The sequence below is a fragment of the Equus caballus genome, chromosome 24, assembly GCF_041296265.1.
Source record: "Equus caballus isolate H_3958 breed thoroughbred chromosome 24, TB-T2T, whole genome shotgun sequence".
Taxonomy (NCBI): domain Eukaryota; kingdom Metazoa; phylum Chordata; class Mammalia; order Perissodactyla; family Equidae; genus Equus; species Equus caballus.
In genome coordinates this window covers 58047270-58066877 of record NC_091707.1, presented here as the reverse complement: position 1 = coordinate 58066877, position 19608 = coordinate 58047270, and the positions used below count along the sequence as shown (strand labels likewise).

Sequence of the window (19608 nt, the reverse complement as noted above, 5' to 3'; positions counted from 1 at the left end):
AATAAACAAAATCAGAAATGAAAGAGGAGAAATAACAACAGACTGTGCAGAAGTACAATGGATTATAGGAGAATACTACAAAAAACTATATGCCAACAAAATGGATAACCTAGAGGAAATGGATAAATTCTTGGACTCCTACAATCTCCCAAAGCTCACTCAAGAAGCAGCAGACAATTTGAACAGACCAGTCACAAGGAAAGAGATTGAAACAGCAATCAAAAACATCACAAAGAATAAAACCTCAGGACCAGATGGCTTTCCTGGGGAATTCTACCAAACTTTCAGAGAGGATTTAATACCTATTCTTTTCAAGCTATTCCAAAAAATTAGGGAGGATGGAACACTTCCTAACACATTCTACGAGGCCAACATCACGCTGATACCAAAGCCTGACAAGGACAGCACGTAAAAAAGAGAACTACAGGCCAATATCGCTGATGAACATAGATGCAAAAATTCTAAACAAAATTTTGGCAACCAGAATTCAGCAATTCATCAAAAGAATCATACATCATGATCAAGTGGGATTCATACCAGGGACACAGGGATGGTTCAACATCCACAAATTAATCAACGTGATACACCACATCAACAAACTGAGAAATAAAGACCACATGATCATCTCAATAGATGCAGAGAAAACATTTGGCAAGATCCAGCAGCTGTTTATGATAAAAACTCTGAACAAAACGGGGATAGAAGGAAACTACCTCAACATAATAAAGGCCATATATGACAGCCCACAGCCAACATCATACTCAATGGGCAAAAACTGAGCATCATCCCCCTGAAAACAGGAACGAGACAAGGATGCCCTCTATCACCACTCTTATTTAACATAGTACTGGAGGTCCTGGCCAGAGCAATCAGGCAAGAGAAAGGAATAAAAGGAATCCAAATAGGGAGGGAAGAAGTGAAACTCTCACTGTTTGCAGACGACATGATCTTACATATAGAAAACCACAAAGAATCCATTGGAAAACTTTTAGAAGTAATCAACAACTACAGCAGAGTTGCAGGGTATAAAATCAATTTACATAAATCAGTAGCATTTCTATATTCTAATAATGAACTAACAGAAAAAGAACTCAAGAACACAATACCATTCACAATCGCAACAAAAAGAATAAAATACCTTGGGGGTGAATTTAACTAAGGAGGTGAAAGACCTATACAATGAAAATTACAAGGCCTTTCTGAAAGAAATGGATGGTGACATAAAGAGATGGAAAGACATTCCATGTACATGGATTGGAAGAATAAACATAGTTAAAATGGCCATTCTACCTAAAGCAACCTACAGATTCAATGCTGTCCCAATCAGAATGACATTCTTTACAGAAATAGAACAAAGAATCCTAAAATTCACACGGGGCAACAAAAGACCCCGAATTGCTAAAGCAATCCTGAGAAAAAAGAAGAAAATGGGAGGCATCACAATCCCTGACTTCAAAACATACTACAAAGCTACAGTAATCAAAACAGCATGGTACTGATACAAAAACAGGTGCACAGATCAGTGGAACAGAATTGAAAGCCCAGAAATAAAACCACACATCTATGGACAGCTTACCTTCAACAAAGGAGCTGAGGGCATACAATGGAGAAAAGAAAGTCTTTTCAACAAATGGTGCTGGGAAAACTGGAAAGCCACATGGAAAAGAATGAAAATTGACCGTTCTTTCTCACCATTCACCAAAATAAACTCAAAATGGATCAAAGACCTAAAGGTGAGACCTGAAACCATAAGGCTTCTAGAAGAAAATGTAGGCAGTACACTCTTTGACATCAGTATTAAAAGGATCTTTTCAGATACCATGTCTTCTCAGAGAAGGGAAACAATAGAAAGAATAAAGAAATGGGACTTCATCAGACTAAAGAGCTTCTTGAAGGCAAATGAAAACAGGATTGAAACAAAAAAAAACAACCCACCAACTGGGATAAAATATTTGAAAATCATACATCTGACAAAGGCTTAATATCTGTAATATATAAAGAACTCTCACAACTCAGCAACAAAAAATCAAACAACCCAATGAAACAATGGGCTGGAGACACAAACAGACATTTCTCCAGAGAAGATATACAGATGGCCAATAGGCACGTGAAAAGATGTTCATCATCACTGATCATCAGGGAAGTGCAAATCAAAACTACACTAAGATATCACCTTACACCCATTAGAATGACAAAAATATCTAAAACTAATAGTAACAAATGTTGGAGAGGTTGTGGAGAAAAAGGAACCCTCATACACTGCTGGTGGGAATGCAAACTGGTGCAGCCACTATGGAAAACAGTATGGAGATTCCTCAAAAAATTAAAAATAGAACTACCATAGGACCCATCTATCCCACTACTGGGTATCTATCCAAAGGGCTTGAAGTCAGCAATTCCAAAAGTCCTATGCACCCCAATGTTCCTGGCAGCATTATTTACAATAGCCAAGACATGGAAACAACCTAAGTGCCCATCAACAGATGATTGCATAAAGAAGATATAGTATATACATACAATGGAATACTATTCAGCCGTAAAAAAGAACAAAATCGTCCCATTTGCAGCAACATGGATGGGCCTTGAGGGAATTATGTTAAGTGAAATAAGCCAGATAGAGAAGGACAATCTCTGTATGATTCCACTCATATGAGGAATTTAACAATGTAGACAAAGAGAACAGATTAGTGGCTACCAGGGGAAAGGTGGGGTGGGGGATGGGCACAAAGGGTGAAGGGGTGCACCTACAACACGACTGACAAACAATAATGTACAACTGAAATTTCACAAGATTGTAACCTATCATTAACTCAATAAACATTAAAAAAAAAAAAAACCCTATTGCACTATAATGCAGTTCTCTTAAACATGTGCTCATAAATATTCATATGTGTCTCTCTCTTCTTTGGATTGTGACAGTGCTGTTGGGAGTAACAACTGAACTCCTGTAAGTAGTGAATAATAGAATGATAGAAGTATATAGAGTCTTAATGAGATTTTATAGTAAATGGATGTGGTTTTTAAATACGCCTGCAAATTCTTTACCACAACTCCCTTCAGAAAGTGGAGCATAATTCCCCTCCACTCCCAGAGTTAGTGACTTGCTCCTAACAAATAGAATGTGGGGAAAGGGATGCTGTGTGACTTCTGAGGCTAGTTCATAAAAAAGATAGCTTTGCCTTGGCTCTCGCTCTCTTGGATTGCTTGCGCTGGAGGGAGCCAGCCACCATGTTGTGAGGACACTCAAGCAGCTCTGTGAAGAGGCCCACTTGGGGAAGGACTGAGGCCTCCTGCCAGCAGCCAGCACCAACTTGGTAGCCGTGTGTTGTGAGCCATCTTGGAATCAGATCCTCCAACCCCAGCCAAGCCTGAAGATGACTACAGCCCTAGCTGGCATTTGACTCAACCTCTTGAGAAACCTCAAGCCAGAACCACCTGGCCAAGCTTCTCCTGAATCCTTTACCTACAGAAACTGTGAGCCATAGTGAATGTTTATTGTTGTCACTAAGTTTAGGCGTGATCTGTTACTCAGCAATAGAGAACTAATACGTGGCCCATGAAGTGAATAAAGTTGGACTGTTGCCTCCCAAATCATTTTCACAAATATAAAAATATATGAACGATGAATAAGATGGACTGTTGATGCCCAAACCATTTTCCCAAAATAAAATATACGAATTGAACAATGAAGTCATGCTTATATAAGTGATTAAAAAACACATAAATACAGTTGGGACATAAAATGTCATATAATGGAAGTTTGTTGTACTTGCCAAAGGAGGTTAAGAAGGCTTTGCAGTAGGCGTGGTTGATGGAGGAGGTGCAAGGAATCGTTCTTGGGAATGACTTCAGACTGTGAATTCTTCCTTTTGCATGATTTTTTCACCAGTTTTTCAAATTTTGGGGAGATTGCACTCAAACTAAACTTAAAAATGAAGTTATAGGAAAGGAAAGCATCTTCAGGGTAACAAAAGCTAAACGAGAGAGCACTTGAGCACAGGTGGAGGCAGCCCACGTGCACAGCAGAGAGTTGTAGCAGATGCCCCACCTCCTCGTCACTTGGCGAATGTACTCAGAGCATGCCATTTGGACCCATCCAAGGATGGTGTGCAGTTTAGAGTGGTGCCATATCCTGTTCTCTCACCAGGAGGAGCTGGGTTGAGTAAATTGGTGACTGTTTATTTGCCTGAAAAAGTTGTCTAGAAGATGGCATAAATCTTCAGGAACTATGATAGTGAAGAGTCGTTAACTGAACAGATATTGTGCAAGGTGATAAATCCTTTTGTTTTCATAGATAAAATTGCAACCTTTGATAGTTTTTGCACGTATCAGAAAAACGCATTTGGCATGTCTTGGCAGAATGTATCACTAGTACATTAGATGGAATGTAAAACTGTCTTCTTACTAATATTTGAAAAGACTAAAAACTCGACAAAAATATATCATTAGTGGCTTATGATGGAAGACATGTGTATATTGCATAATTGATTACAATGGTTTGTTTTAAGAAATTTTATTATATGTTTTTAATACCTGAATTATTGTAACACTAGTTTCAAAATCGTATGTAAAACTTTACCTAAGGAGACAAAAAATACATTTGCGTAAAGCACTGTTACCAACTGACTTGTGATCAAAAGCTTTTAACTTTAATTTCAAGTGAGTTGTAGTTGTTTTTTAATATCTTAAAAAATCTAGTTCTGATAGCCTGTTTTTCAAGGATACTTTATTTGATAGCTTTATGAGTCATGACTCATTCACATAATTAGTACAAATGAGGCATTAGCCTGGGAAATAAGCCCCATTTTCATACCAAACTTTTGGCAAATCATGTGCTGGCTTATTTATTGAAAATCTGATCATAGTACGTTTGGGGTTGATAGCTTAATTATGGACATTTTTATGCTTTTTTTCCATTACTCATTGAAATACCATTTATATGGAATCCTTTCATTGTCAAAAGGTTAACATTTTATTTAAAAAAAAGGTAATTAAAATTTAAACATTGACAATAGCAAGTGTTGACAAGGATGTGGAGAAGCCAGAACTCTCATGTGTTGCTGGTGGAAGTGTAAAATGATGGAGGTGGAAAACAGTTTGGCAGTTTCTACAAGTTAAACATACACTTACCATAGAACCCACCTGCTCCACTTCTTGATGTTGATCACTCAAGAGAAACCAGAACATTTGTCCACATAAATACTGCTATATGAATGTTCAGGACAACTGTATTCCTCATAGCCAAAAAGTGGAAACAACCCAAATGTCCATCAATAGATGAGTGGATGAAGAAAATGCAGTATATTCCATACAACAGAATACTGCCCAGCAGTAAAAAGGAACGAATTACTGATATATGTGGATGAATCTCAAAAAACATTGTGGCGAGTAAAATAAGACAAACACAAACACAGAAAAGTACACACTGTATGATCCCCTCTATATGAAATTCTAGAGCAAGCAGAACTAGGCTATCATGGCGCAACAAGAATGCCCCAGGTCTGTGGTTGCAGCCGGAGTCGGGGGAGTGGAGTTGACTGGGAAGCACGGTAGGGATCTGTCTGGGATGGTGGAATCGTTCTGCATCTTGACTGGGGTGGTGGTTACACGGTGATATGCAGTTGTCAAAACTCATTCAATAGTATACTTTAAATGGGTACATTTTGGGGCTGGCCCCATGGCCGAGTGGTTAAGTTCAAGCACTCCACTGCAGGCGGCCCAGTGTTTCATTGGTTCGAATCCTGGGCACAGACATGGCACTGCTCATCAACAGGCTGAGGCAGCGTCCCACGTGCCACAACTAGAAGGACCCACAACGAAGAATATACAACTATGTACCGGGGGGCTTTGGGGAGAAAAAGGAAGAAGTAAAATCTTGAAATGGGTACATTTTATTGTCTGTAAATTATACATCAATAACATTGATTTCTGTCTGTATTTCTTAAACTAGTGATTGTCATTTCATTTTGTTAACTCATTACCAGTATGGATGTCTTTGAAGTTTTGTATCTGAAATGGACTAGAACAAATGCTTATCAATTTTTTTAAAGTTGCTAATCTCAAATTTAAGACCATAAAAAATTAGAAAATCATATTTTATTTTTGTTTGAGTATTGTGAGATAATATTTTTATTGAAATTTCTGTAAAGTCAGGAGCAATAATGTACAGAGGGTGTAGCTTCTTATTTGGATTCATTGTTTCAGGGTGGGAAGTTTTAGGAGACATCTTTTTATTTTCAGACCCACAACTCCTGTGATGTTTGGACCCAGGGTAGCTGAGTGTGGTGTTGTGAAATGTCCCACTTTTCTGAGCTCACAAGCTTTCTAGGATGAGTGCCAGGCTGAACAGTGCAGTTCTACAAGAGTGCAGAGTGACATTCCATGTCCTTGCTGCCACACTGGGAAATGCTCTTTTTATTTCACGGTGAAAATATCGGTATAAAGGAAGACTGAGCTCCGGTCCTGTTCCTCATAGTTGAACTGATGGGTAACCTGATTGCTTGCCTGTGAGATCTTGTCTCAGCCATCAGGACAGAGGCTCATTGGAAACAGGGAGAAACTGCACTTTACTTTCATATTGCCTGCAGTGTCTAGAATTCTATCTGACATATTGAGGATAAGCAAATGATCATGGTATCATGGTATTGAACATGTATAGTCTTCAAAAAATACCAGTGCCCCGACCCTTTCACAGCCGCCCTGTCAGTGAATAGAGGAGAAGGCCGGTTGCTGGTCCTCCCTCCTTCCTCATGGCGGGCTCTTGAGCACGTTGAGTTTCTTCATTTGCAAAGCTCCATTGCCGCTGCTGCTTATAGCCTTTCCAGGCAGACAGGAGTTAGGGGTCATGGTCAGAAGGGAGGTGATGGGGGCCAGAGGAGTTTTGGGTTAATAAGGTGTTGGGAAAGATCTGGAGAGGCAAAATGGTGAGGAGGAAGTAGACTCTTCATAGAGTGACAGAACAAAAAGAAATCTGGGCTTTAAGTTTGAAAAGATGCTATCCACGTTGGGGTGTGATTGGGGTATTGTGGAAGGAGGAGGAAGTATTGAGTTCCTGACAGATCCATTCAGCAAACATAGATCATTGATCGTTGGTCGAAGGCTTTGGCCAGGCCCTGGGCCCAGTGCTGTGGGCACCAGATGAACTAGGACCTGTGGCTGCTGAGGCCCAGTCTCTCAAAGTCTCTCGTTAGCTAGAGGGTCCCTGGTATAAGTTTTCTGTCAGGTCAGTATTTTGTATGTAAAAGTATCATAAGTTAGAGGAATAAAATCTCTTAATTTATCTTCACCAGATAAGTGATCATGAAGGCTGGGGGTGAGAGGCCTCTGGGGCAGGGTGGGGGGGGCGGCGGGGAGTTAGTTACACCAGGAGTTGGGTGGGCCATGCTTATTGTGGAAAAATGGGTGATATCAGTGATCGACTGGAGAGTGAACTGCATTCATCAGGAACGGGAATGCTTTTCCTGGAATCCACAGTTCAGGTAGAACGTCGGCCTGAGAGGGGACCCTGAGCTCTGAGGCCCCAGGTGGCACTCCCCTCTGGAAGGACATTGGAGCAGGCGGAAGGCTGGTGTAGTGTTTTCTTTCCTCTGGGCCCACGTTTGTGGAATCCTCCTGGGCTGTTAGAGAACTTTTCCGCTAATTTTACTAGTCATGGAAGTGGCTTGTCCTCTCTGTGACCTGGAGTTGAACTCATCAGGTAACACTACCATAATGATGGACCTCGATGTGCCCAAGGGAACAGGATTTGATTTCTTCTTATTAGATGCAATGAAAAGGAATAAGTGAGGAATTACATCATAGGTTTGTTTGAATAAATTGAGTTCATATGGAGAATTTAAAATTGTAAGTGGGGTTTAGTTTACATGGAGAGAATGGGTGGGTAGTGATAGGCCTGTCATAAAAGGATCGAGGGGCTGGCCTGGTAGCAGAGCAGTTAAGTTTACACGTTCTGCTTCAGCGGCCCGGGGTTTGCAGGTTCAGATCCCTGGTGCGGACATGGCACTGCTTGGCAAGCCATGCTGTGGTAGTTGTCCCACATATAAAGTAGAGAAAGGTGGGCGTGGATGTTAGCTCAGGGCCAGTCTTCCTCAGCAGAAAGAGGAGGATTGGCGACAGAAGTTAGCTCAGGGCTAATCTTCCTCCAAAAAAAAAAATCGAATTTACATCGAAAGTTTTTGTTTTCTTAAACTCTGAAAAGGTGCTTCTTTTTGCTAAATTTTCACATTAAACAATTAAGGGAATATACACTAAAGTGTAAAATGTTGCATATTTGTTGACACAAGTTTATGGTGCCTTATGTTTTTATAACCCATTTAAAATGCAATTAAATAACAGGTGTGTTCACTTTGAAAGAATTCATTGAACCGCACACTATAATTTATACAATTTTCTGTATGTAAATGTACTTCAATAAAATTTTATTAGATTACCATATTTATTAGCATATGCATAAGGTATAATACCTGAATTACTTGTGACAACATAATATATCTTAGTTTTGTTGTTTGAAATACACATATGACACAACACTCACAAAGAGCTCTATCTTGCTCACAGGTATAAATATCAGAATACTGAACAGTTACATTTCTCCTCTGTCCTCTTCTCATTGTTATTCTAAGCCACTGGTGGGGAGGGAAGAACAAAGAGATAGTTTTTTGTTTTTTTCTTTAAGTTGTGAAATTATGAAATTAATGTAAATTGAAAGATTTGCTGAACGGACATAGTTTTTCTCTAGTCAAAAATATGTTTAAGAAGTAAAAGTTCTGCAGGTTTCAAAAAATATTTTTATTGTGGAGATTGGAAAATCTCAGTAGATGGACATTAGAAACCCTTTATTAGTGTTAAAGCGGAAATTTCAGGCATTTTGATGGGTCTGCCAGGTATTTTTTGGTAGAATAAACAAATTTCTTTTCAAATGGAAGTTTCTCTAACTTGGTACTTTACAATATCTAGTTTTGAAAAGGGGCTTACTCTATAGTCCTTCCTTCCTGGAATGGGGGTTCCAGTTAAGACTGTTGAACAAATCCTGATTCCATTTTTTAAGAGTCAAGAATGTGTTGGACACTGTAAGATTTGGGGCAGACTGGAGTCGGAGGAGCAGGGGTTGGAATCACCGTTAGGAGGGCATCGGGGTGGTGGGGCCTGAAGGGGTCCTGAGAGCACAGACGGACCTGGAAGTAGAGAGCGGAGGGCTGAGGAGGGGCTGTGGCCTCCGTGCTTAGCACTGAAGGGGTTGAAAGAAAACACACTTGCCTTGACTCAGAGCTCTGCTCCTTTTGTCAGCTCCATCCACTTAGCCATGTCCCTTCAACTTTCCCCCATGATTCCTCGCCCAATTTGGGGCTCATATACCCACCACACAGATTTGCTATGAAGATTATGTGGTGCATATAACACATCTAGCGCAGTAGTACATGCCCCTAGTTAGTGTGTGCTTAGTAAAGAGTGTGCTCTATGTGGTGGTCAGGAACAAGGACTCTGCATTCTATTCTGCCGATTTGAACTGCTTGACCTGTGGCAGATTATCTGAACTTCTCTGTGCTTGTCTTCTCATCTGTATAGTGGGGATGTAATAGTGCCTACCTAGTAGTATCACTACGAGGCTTAAATGACTTCATAAGTGGAAAGTACTTAATTCAGTGCAAGGCATATTATAAGCACAGTAAAAATGCTTGATTTTATTATTTATCGTCATTAACAGAAAATGGGGACACGCTTTCAAATTCCATCAGCTGCCACTCCTCTAGGTGTTACCTTTTTGTATTCATTTCACATACATAATTTTCTGTCGATGATGGGTCAATGCTTGATGTACGTAGGCGATAGATACGGTGTTTTTAATGAGGTATTTGTATTTTAGAATCTTTTGTATATTTCAGCTTCTCAAGACCAGGTGACAGTGAGGTAACATTTGTCCTTAGGTGTCACCTGCACATTTATTTTTTAGGTTCTGTATCCTTAGAGATTTGACATCCCCATTTACTCAAATATACTTATTAAATAGCCAGTTGGAAAAGAGGAAATATTACTTTCAATACACATTTGCAAAGGTTTGCTTAAAATTGGGCCCCTTATTAATATATTATCTGGTATATTAGAAAAACTGTTATTTATATTTAATAAAAGCAGTTAGCAATTAGGAAAAGTTCTTATGAGAAAATAAACTAATTCGTATTCTCCTATCTTCTAGGGAACCTATTTAAGATCCTGATATGTATGTGTGTGTGTCTGTTCTGACGCCAGAGAAAAACGATTATGCAGATAAACGTACATTCCAGCTTGAGTGTGTTTTGTTCTCTGTAGGTTGGGAATCCACGTGTTGAACTTACCCTCTCAGAGCTCCAAGATATGGCAGCTAGGCAACAACAGCAAATTGAAAATCAGCAGCAAATGTTGGTTGCCAAGGTAAGTTATAAAAGCAGAGGTGGGGAAGCGTTCAAAAAGTATGTTCTTCAACCAGTATTTTAGATTGGGGTTAATACATTCATGGGTAGCACTCATGAGTAGGACCATGCCGTGGAAGTGTGAAACACAGTGTCTTTCTCTCCTATATCTCCTATTATCATAAATGCATACTGTAGCTTCTTGAAGTTGGGAAGGTATCAGAGCAAGAGCGTTTGACCCTTGACACCCACTCACAGGCACCCCAGAACAGGAAATGGTTAACCTTACCCAATTGTAGACAAAATTTGGGAAGAAAGGATGTTTTCCATTGTTGTCTCCTTTTTCCTCTGGATATGTTCTCTGCTGGTGTAGTTGGCAGTTAGTGTTCTAGAAGAAGCCAGCAATCCATGATGAAGACAGTGTCGTGGGCCCTGAAGACAGTGACGCTTGGTTACTGGGGCTTCTCTTCATGCCACTCCACAAGGAAGTGGTTTGGTTTATTACAGTGCTGGGCATAGGTAACACTCGGTGTACACTGAGTTCTACGTTTGTTGTTGGAACTCTGTAATGGTAGGATTTGAAAGTTTTCTGAATAGTGGTTTAGTCATGGACTAAAAAAATCAGACCTATCACCCATGCCTGCTGGAAATGATTCACGTTGGAATGATCTTAAACGTTCTGAAACTGCTTTACAGAGGGCGTGTCAACATGGCTGCCTCGGTTCTTGCTGCTTTCACTGTAGAGAGATTTTCTTAACCAAATGTCCAAGTCCAATCCAACTTTTTTCATTTGTCGAATGACCATGTAATTCATTGTACTATCTACTTGTGTGTAAATAATAATTTAAGTTGGACTTGTTTTTAAAGTTGTCTTACAAAGCTTATTGGATTTACAAGAATAAAAAGCAAGTTAGTTGGAAAGTATTGCATCCCATTAATAAGATTTCTAAGCTGAAATGTACATAGTATTGTATAACTATAAAATTTTCTAATTTTACTTTTTATTTCCTTTCCAAATATTGATCCAAGAATATTGCTATTAAAAAAATTCTTAGATATTTTCAGCAATGTAAATCACAAGTTAAAGCTGATTTTTATGTATTAAGCACTTATTTCCTTACTGTAGAGTGTAGTGTGTAATGCCTGCATAATCACACTGAAACCACTCCTTAGTTAGTTTATTTATGCATACATATGGGACTATGAATATTTAATGTTGATGTTATCCTTAAGGTATGAATTTTCATATTAATAGGGAAAAAAACTATTGAAGAGTATTGCGTATATTTTTACTTTAGGATTGTCGTGTTCTTGTTTGCTTATAAAATGTTTCATTAGTTTGAAACTAATCCTAATGAAATCAAACACTTCCTTGAACTAACGACTGTTTGATGTCACTTAGCAAGTGAGTGCTTTATCTCCTTACTGGTTACCTTATCTCTTTGAGTATAAAATCCTCTGCCCGTCAGTGCCCATTTCCTTTAGGAGGTTAAATAAGGGATCTTTGGAAGCCGCTTTGTAGCAGCAGGAAACCTGGTACTAACAGCAGGAAACTCAGGCTGGCTAGGGCTTCACAGACGGGATGAAGATGAGATTGTGTCTTCGTGCATATGAAGTGTGGGCTTGATCTGCTCCTGCCGGAATGTTTTCTGAGGGAACGTGTCTGTTAACTGAATGATGTAGATCAGTGTGCATAGTGAAACCCATATTTGAAAAGCCTCACTCTTATCATCTCACACCTCTGTATACCCAATAATTTCAGTTTTGTGTGGTCTGATGTATGCAGGATTCCTCTAGCATTTCTTTAATATTCATTAAAATAGGTGATACTGTGGAATCCTCTCAGATTTTTTTAGTCTATAAAAGTAATCGTACGTTTCAATTTTCAAAGTTAGATGTTTCCTTCTTTTGTTAGGAACAGCGTTTACATTTTCTAAAGCAACAGGAGCACCGTCAGCAGCAGTCTATTTCTGAAAATGAGAAGCTTCAGAAGTTGAAAGAACGAGTTGAAGCCCAGGAAAATAAACTGAAGAAAATCCGTGCCATGAGAGGACAAGTAGACTACAGCAAGATTATGAACGGCAATCTGTGTAGGTGCCTGTGGGCCCACTCAGCCTCCATGCGCAGCAGGCGTAGATACGGTGAAGCAGAGCCCAGCTTCTGGACACTTTCACTCACAAGCTGTTGTCAGACCTTGCTATAGAAAGTGCGCTGAAGCTTTGCTCTCTTATCTGCTTCTAAAAGGATGGGGTGGGTTAGGTTAAGTGGTGTTGGAAGATCTCCTACAGCCTTGCAATGCAATGGAAAGATCCTTTCGTTATCTGTGTCACAGCAGCCCATGGGGTTGGGGCTGGGGTGCTCCAAGACTCAACTCGTTATGAGGATCTGTATCTGTGTATTAGGATAAACCATACAAATGCTCACTTTATTTCTGCATCTGTGGTTTCTTTGTTATTTTATTAATTCAGTTAGTGTCTACTTTATGTTACAGTGATAAGCAAGACAGACTTGGCTGGTTCTGCTCTTACAAAGCCTTGGTCTGTTGGTGCACTGAGATTCCTAAGTGGCTTGACCAAGCTAGCTTTTAGACTGATTAGCCTAATTAAAGAATAGTCAATAATTAGTGCAAATATAGTTGTTTGTCGTGTGCACAGTCACATCAGGTGTTCCAAAGGCTCGTTAAAATGTGTTTTGGATTATGCTCATCACAGTTTTCTTTCCCAGGTCTGGCAGTAGATGATGCTCTAGTTTAATGTATAGAAATAAAAAAGAAATCTCAAAACAAAAATAAGAAAATATCGTGAAAAAAAAGAATATCAACTAAGTGATTTATTTATTTATTTTTTTGGTGGGAAATTATAGCTGCTGAAATAGAAAGGTTCAGTGCCATGTTCCAGGAAAAGAAGCAGGAAGTACAGACTGCAATTTTAAGAGTTGATCAGCTCAGTCAGCAATTGGAAGATTTAAAGAAAGGAAAACTGAACGGGTTCCAGTCTTACAATGGCAAGCTGACGGGACCAGCGGCAGTGGAGTTAAAAAGACTGTACCAAGAGCTACAGGTAACTCGCCCGGTCTAGGGAATGGTTATAGCAAAACATCCTCATCTTTCAGACTTTTTTCCAGCGTAGGCTGGACACCTCAGGAACTGGAAGCAAATTAATGGATTCTAATTGAAGAGTAGGCACAAAATGTATTCAGTACAAAAGAATTTTTAAAATAGCTTTGAGATATAATTCACATAGCATGCAATTCACCTATTTAAACTGTACGGTTAAGTCGTTTTTAGTATCTTCACAGAGTTGTGCATCCGCCACCACAATCAATGTTAGAACATCTTCATCAGCCCCAAAAGAAACCCTGTACCCCTTAGTCATCATGCCGCCACCCCCTCCGCCTCCAGCCCTAAGCAGCCACGAGTCTCCTTGGTCTCGATGGATTTGCCTATTCTGGAAATTTCATGTGAACGGAATCGTGCAACATGTGGGTCTTTGTGACTGCCTTCTTTCACTTAGCATGTTCTCAGTACAGAAATTCAGTACAGAACTTAATTTGCAATATAATAAACTAGTCAAGAATTAAGCTTTCGATGACATTTAAGGTCTTTGTATGAACCTTGTTTTGACAAGACAGAGACCTATTGTTAGAGCCTCGTCTTGGTCGGCCTGGGCTGCTGTAACAACAGCAGAGACTGCGGGCTTACACAGCAGACACCAGGGCTCACAGTTACGGAGGCTGGAAGCCCGAGACCTAGGTGCAGGCAGATTTGGTCCATCGTGAGGGTCTGCTTCCTGGCTTGCGGATGGCCGCCTTCTTGTTCCATCCTCACAGCTCTGGGCTCTTCCTCGTCTTCCTAGAGCACTAACCCCATCGTGTGAGCCCCGCCCTCATGAACTCATGTTCTTCCTTCGCAAAGGCCAAATGCCATCACAACGGAGGCTAGGGCTTCAGCATGTGAGTTTGGGAGGGCACGAACATTCAGTCCATCACAACCCTCAGGACTTCGCTTTCTCACAAGTTGTCATTCAGCAGGTGATTTTTCATGCCAGAAACAAGTTTTGCAATTCTCTTGGCACTTGCTAGAAAAAGTATTATATTGTTTTTTGAAATGAAAATTTTTGATTACAGAGAGTAAAATCGTTTTTGTTGCTAAGTTCTTTAGTATAAATGCAGAAAAATAAAGTATTATGAAAAGTTATGATTTCTTTTACGTCTTAAGCAATTGTTAAAAGTGCAGGGTTTTTAAGGATTTTTTTGGTGAGGTGTGGTGAATGTAGTATATTTATATTTATTTATCTCCAACTTTTTTGGCTACAATCTAGGTTAAAAAGTGCGTTACCTCCTGTCTAGTACACACATGTGAGTGTGTATGTACTAGCACATGTGCATATGAAAGAGTTTAGCAAGACAAGATTGAACCTTCTATGTGCAGTGCACTCTGGATGTTTTCTATTCTCTATTTCTTTTTTCTTTCTTTCTTACTTTCTTTCTTTTTTTTTTTTTTTTGGTGAGGAAGATTGGCCCTGAGCTAACATCTGTTCCCAGTCTTCCTCTTTTTTTTTGCCCCTCCCCAAAACCCCAGTACATAGTCGTATATCCTAGTTGTAAGTCCTTCTAGTTCTTCTATATGGGATGCCACCGCAGCATGGCTTGACACGCAATGCGTAGGTCCGTGCCCAAGGTCTGAACCAGCAAACCCCACTGAAGCAGAGCATGTGAATTTAACCATGATGCCACCAGGCCCGCACCCTCTATTTCCTTTTTTAAAAGTGATTGCGACCCACTAATGATAAACGAACGTTCTATTTGGGGATTTAGGCCATCTTTTGTGAATTTCCTGCTGCCTCCACAGTAAGGTTCCTCATTCAGTGGGCTGTGTCGGGCGGAGCAGACACCTCTCCTTAGGTCCTTGGAGGACATGTTCAGGGCAGTGGTCACTAAAACGCCATCTCCAAGGACTATGATCATTGTTGGTACCAGTCATTCTGTATGCTTTGAAAAAGACACGTTTGCAGATATTTGCCCCTTTTTTGTTCCATAAGAAATCTGTTCTGGCTTGAGCCAGCCCTGATGGCCTAGTGGTTAAAGTTTGACACCCTCTGCTTTTGGGGCCCGGGTTCAGTTCCTGGCGCAGAACCACACAACTAGTCTGTCAGTAGCCATACTGGGTAGTGGCTCACACAGAAGTACTAGGAGAGCTTACATCTAGACACAGCTATGTACTGGAGCTTTGGCAGGAGGCGAAAGGGAAGGAAAAAGGAGGATGATTGGCAACAGTTGTTAGCTTAGGGCGAATCTTCCCCTGCAAAAAATAAATAATTTAAAAAAGAAATCTATTCTGGCTTCATCTGTGCTGTACTTGTAAAATATTTAGCACACAGGTGACAATGCATATATGTAAATACAGGTAAAAACTTAATGTTACTTTTTCTTCTTTTTAATCTCCCTGGCAACGAGAATGCAAACCATAAAAGTTGTATTTTGTATTTTGCAGATTCGTAACCAGCTTAACCAGGAACAGAATTCAAAACTCCAGCAGCAGAAGGAACTCTTGAATAAGCGTAACATGGAGGTGGCTATGATGGACAAGCGAATCAATGAACTGCGTGAACGTCTTTATGGGAAAAAAATTCAGGCATGTGGAAAAGAATATTTCTGAGATAAACTACTAAAAATGGTCCAAAATCGCACAGCTTCACTATGATGCCATTTTGCTCCCCCCCATCCACCACATCTGATAAAACTTAAATTGGCCATAAACCATAAAAAGCAACAGTAGAAGAAAGTTCTCTTTCCCAAAGATGCGTTTGTTCCCTGGCGTGGGGAATCCGAAGCACCGTGTGTGCAGCCGTGGGCTGCTCTGCCCTCCTCCTCCGCGCTCCTCCGGCTCCTCCCCTCCGCTGGGGGCGTGCGGGCTCTGGGGCTGCAAAGGCTGGGCCAGGTCCCGGTCTGCATGTTAGCTGTGCCGTGTGGGCGAATCCCTTGACCTTGCGTGACCTCCTGTCCTTGCTGTAGACTGATTTGCCCTGCCTGCCGGAGGAATCATTGTGAGGGTCCTTAGAAACACCTCGTGTGGAAGGGCTTTGTAAGTTCTCAAGCAAAGTGCTATATAAGGGTTAGTGCTTTTAAAAAATCTTTATTTGGCATTTTGAATGTCAAATGTAATAAATGCTCATTGGAAAAAAGATAAAACAGTACAGAAGTATTTAGGGACAGAAAGACAATGTGACAGTCCCTTCACTCTGTTCTCATTCTTCAGGGATGATAGTTGTTAGTGGTTTCAGTATTTTGCTTAATACAAACCAAAAGGTATTTAATTTGTAAGTGAAAGTGGATTGTAGAAATTATATCATTCACACTGTTCTCTAGCTAGTCTTTTTTGTTTTTACTGCAACGTGGGTATCTTCCCAGCTCATTACCTCATTCCCTTTATGGCTTTTGTATAATACTCATGTCCCAGGGGCTGTGGTCGCTTGAGCCAGCCCTGTTGTCAGGCAGGGTGTCCCCGAGTCTGGCTGTTACTGTCAGTGCCTTGGTGAGCACACGCTTCACCGAGAGCTTGTGGAGGACACGGGACTGCTGTGCGCCGTGTCTCTGGCTGGACGTGGCCCTTGGTCTTTCTCCCCTGGTGGTGCTCAGGGTTCGAGGGAAGCCGAGCTGAGTACAGAGCTGACAGGCACTCTGCCCTCGGGAGCCGGGAGTGGAGCAGGCAGCCCTCCAGCTGGGCAGTGCTCCCAGAGTCCCCTCATCACACGCAGTAACTGGTGCTTTCACAGTTGGACAAGCGTCTTCTCGTCAGCCCCTGCTGCTCTGAAGATAGCTTCAGGCTGAGAACTGCGGGCTTTGGGGGCTTTGCCTGGGTGGGATGGGTTAAAAGGGAACTGCCACTTCTTTGGGTGCCGTAATCAGTGGTCTCAGGTTACAAGTCTCATTAACAAATCTAACTTTTTTTTTTAACCAGAGAGCTTAAAGGTCAGTGGTTAATCTGTATAATTCGATGATTTCTGATAATGGTTTTTCTTTTTCTCTCAATTAGCAACACAGGGCCCATGGGGGAGGCAGCATGTCTGCTCTCCATGCTTGCTGACATTACTTTCTTTAGTAACGGTGTTACTAGTCAGGGTTCTCCGGAGAAGCAGAACCACTAGAGTGTGTGTAGAGAGGTGGGTTGGTTGATGTTAAGGAGCTGGTTCACACAACAGGGGGCGCTGGCACATCCGAAATGTGCAGAGCAAACCCGAAGACCCAGGAAACCGTTCATGTTGCAGCTTGAGTTTGAAGGCAGTCTGTAGGCAGAATTGCCAGTTCCTCAGAGGAATTCAGTCTTTTTCTTGTAAAGCCTTCAACTGATTAGATGTGGCCCACCCACATGATGGAGGGCAATCTGCTTTTCTGAAAGTCTGTTGATTTAAATGTTAATCTCATCTAAAAAATGCCTTCAGAGCAACATTTGACATGTTTGACTAAGACCTGGGTACCATGGCCTACCCGTGTACAATTAACCATCACAAATGGCTAGATAAATGTTACTTCTTGCATTCCACCTGATGCTTTAGGGGATCTCCTTGAAGAAGTTGGTGGTTCTGCAGAGATGTGTCTCCACCCCAAGGTCCTAGGCACCTTTGAGCAATTGTCAAAGACCCAGACCCTCTCCATAAAATGACAAGTGCTCATCCATGCATAATTTTGCAGACAATTCAGGGGGTTTCTGGATCTCTCAGTTATAGCCTGTCTGGGGACCCCTGAGGAGTCAGTGATTCTCTAGTTAGATCCCTGTTATGGCCCTCTTGTTGCTGGGCAGCATCGCATGATCAGCGTCATTGGCTATGGCTTGGTGTCCTTGCTAAGAATGGCAGAGCTACCTTCAGGGAACTGGTCAGAGCCTCGCCTAGTTCCAGACCCTGTCACTGTGCCGTGCAAGACTTGTTCAGTCCTTACAACAACCCTTATCCTGACTTTACAGCTGTGGTCATAGAGGTTCAGAGAGGTTAAGTCACTTGCCAAGGCAGCACAGCAAGTAAATGACAGAGCAGGATTTGAGGCCAGGCTCAGAGCCCAGGCTTTGACAGATGCCTCTGCCCACCCAGGGGAGGGAGAGCGCCCCTCAGGTAAGAAGATAACGTGGAGGTGTCTTGGGAAGCTGTTCTGTTATCAGCTCCTGGTTTTTATAGCTCACAAAGAGGTAGGTGTTACCAGAGTGAACTGCTCACCTGGAACTGTGGGTTGAGGCCCTTCTTTGAAGTCTCACCCTTTCTAGATACTGATCTTTCAGATGATGGAGCTTTCGAAGTACAAATTATTGAGTGAGTGGTTCCACTCTGAGCAGTCTGTCACACTACGCTTACAATTTTTTTTAATTTAGGAGAATCTTAATTTTCATTTCTCCCCGTTTTGTAGCTGAGCCGTGTGAATGGCACGTCATCGCCGCAGTCACCCCTGAGCACTCCTGGCAGGGTTGCTGCAGTGGGGCCGTACATCCAGGTACCCAGCGCCGGCAGCTATTCTGTTCCAGGGGACCCCGTAAAGCCCCAGTCTCTCACTATTGCCTCAAGCGCCGCCCATGGAAGATCTAAATCCGGTGAGTGGCCCAGGCCCTCTTCTTGGGACAGAGTAAGTGCGCAGGGAAGGGGGACTGTGGGGGACAGGGGCATCGGGGGGGCCCCACGTTGCTCCCCAGGCTCCACCCACCCTCCGTGTCCCCTGAGGTGCTTTGTCTTTTAGGGCAGCATTTGGGAGCTGTGTGGCACCATAGTAACGATGATGCTACAACAAGCACAGGTTCTCTGTATTGAACTGAATGTCTTCACTGTGTCGCTTTTCAAAACACAAATTATTTAAGACCTGATCCTCTCGTGCCACAGGTTGTGTGTACCCGTGGACGCCTCCCTGTGGCCCAGGCAGAGGCGCTGCCTCCCATGGACAGACACTGTGGCTGGTCTTTCCTGTGCCTCTCGGCCTGGTCTTAATCAGAAGGTCCACAGACCATCACTCTGGCCCTTGGCCACATTGAATCATGTGGTATGAGTGGACTCAGGTCTCCTGGCACCGTGGTGAGCAGCTCACCTGAGGAGGGTGGGGTGTCCTGTGGAGCCCCTGGCCTCCCAGCCAAGCGCAGGCTGCGTTCTCCGTGGACAGTCCACTCTCCTTCCTTGGATGCAGACGGCTAGTTTTTTTAAACCAGTGCATTAAAAGCCAGGGCTTCTTTGCAGTAAGACTTTCGTTATGA

At 41.9% G+C, this 19608-nt stretch overlaps 1 protein-coding gene across 11 annotated transcripts in view; it reads left to right on the top strand.

Annotated features, from left to right (window-relative positions):
• The window catches only part of PPP1R13B (protein phosphatase 1 regulatory subunit 13B), an 89691-nt gene that overhangs the window by 58620 nt on the left and 11463 nt on the right, over window positions 1-19608 (top strand). For all 11 annotated transcript variants that reach the window (XM_023628480.2, XM_023628477.2, XM_070249326.1 and 8 more), the window contains exons 5-9: window positions 10306-10407; window positions 12301-12475; window positions 13248-13444; window positions 15877-16017; window positions 18780-18960. In XM_023628480.2, coding sequence (XP_023484248.1) covers window positions 10306-10407; window positions 12301-12475; window positions 13248-13444; window positions 15877-16017; window positions 18780-18960 — 796 coding nt within the window. The remainder of the gene's footprint in view (window positions 1-10305; window positions 10408-12300; window positions 12476-13247; window positions 13445-15876; window positions 16018-18779; window positions 18961-19608) is intronic.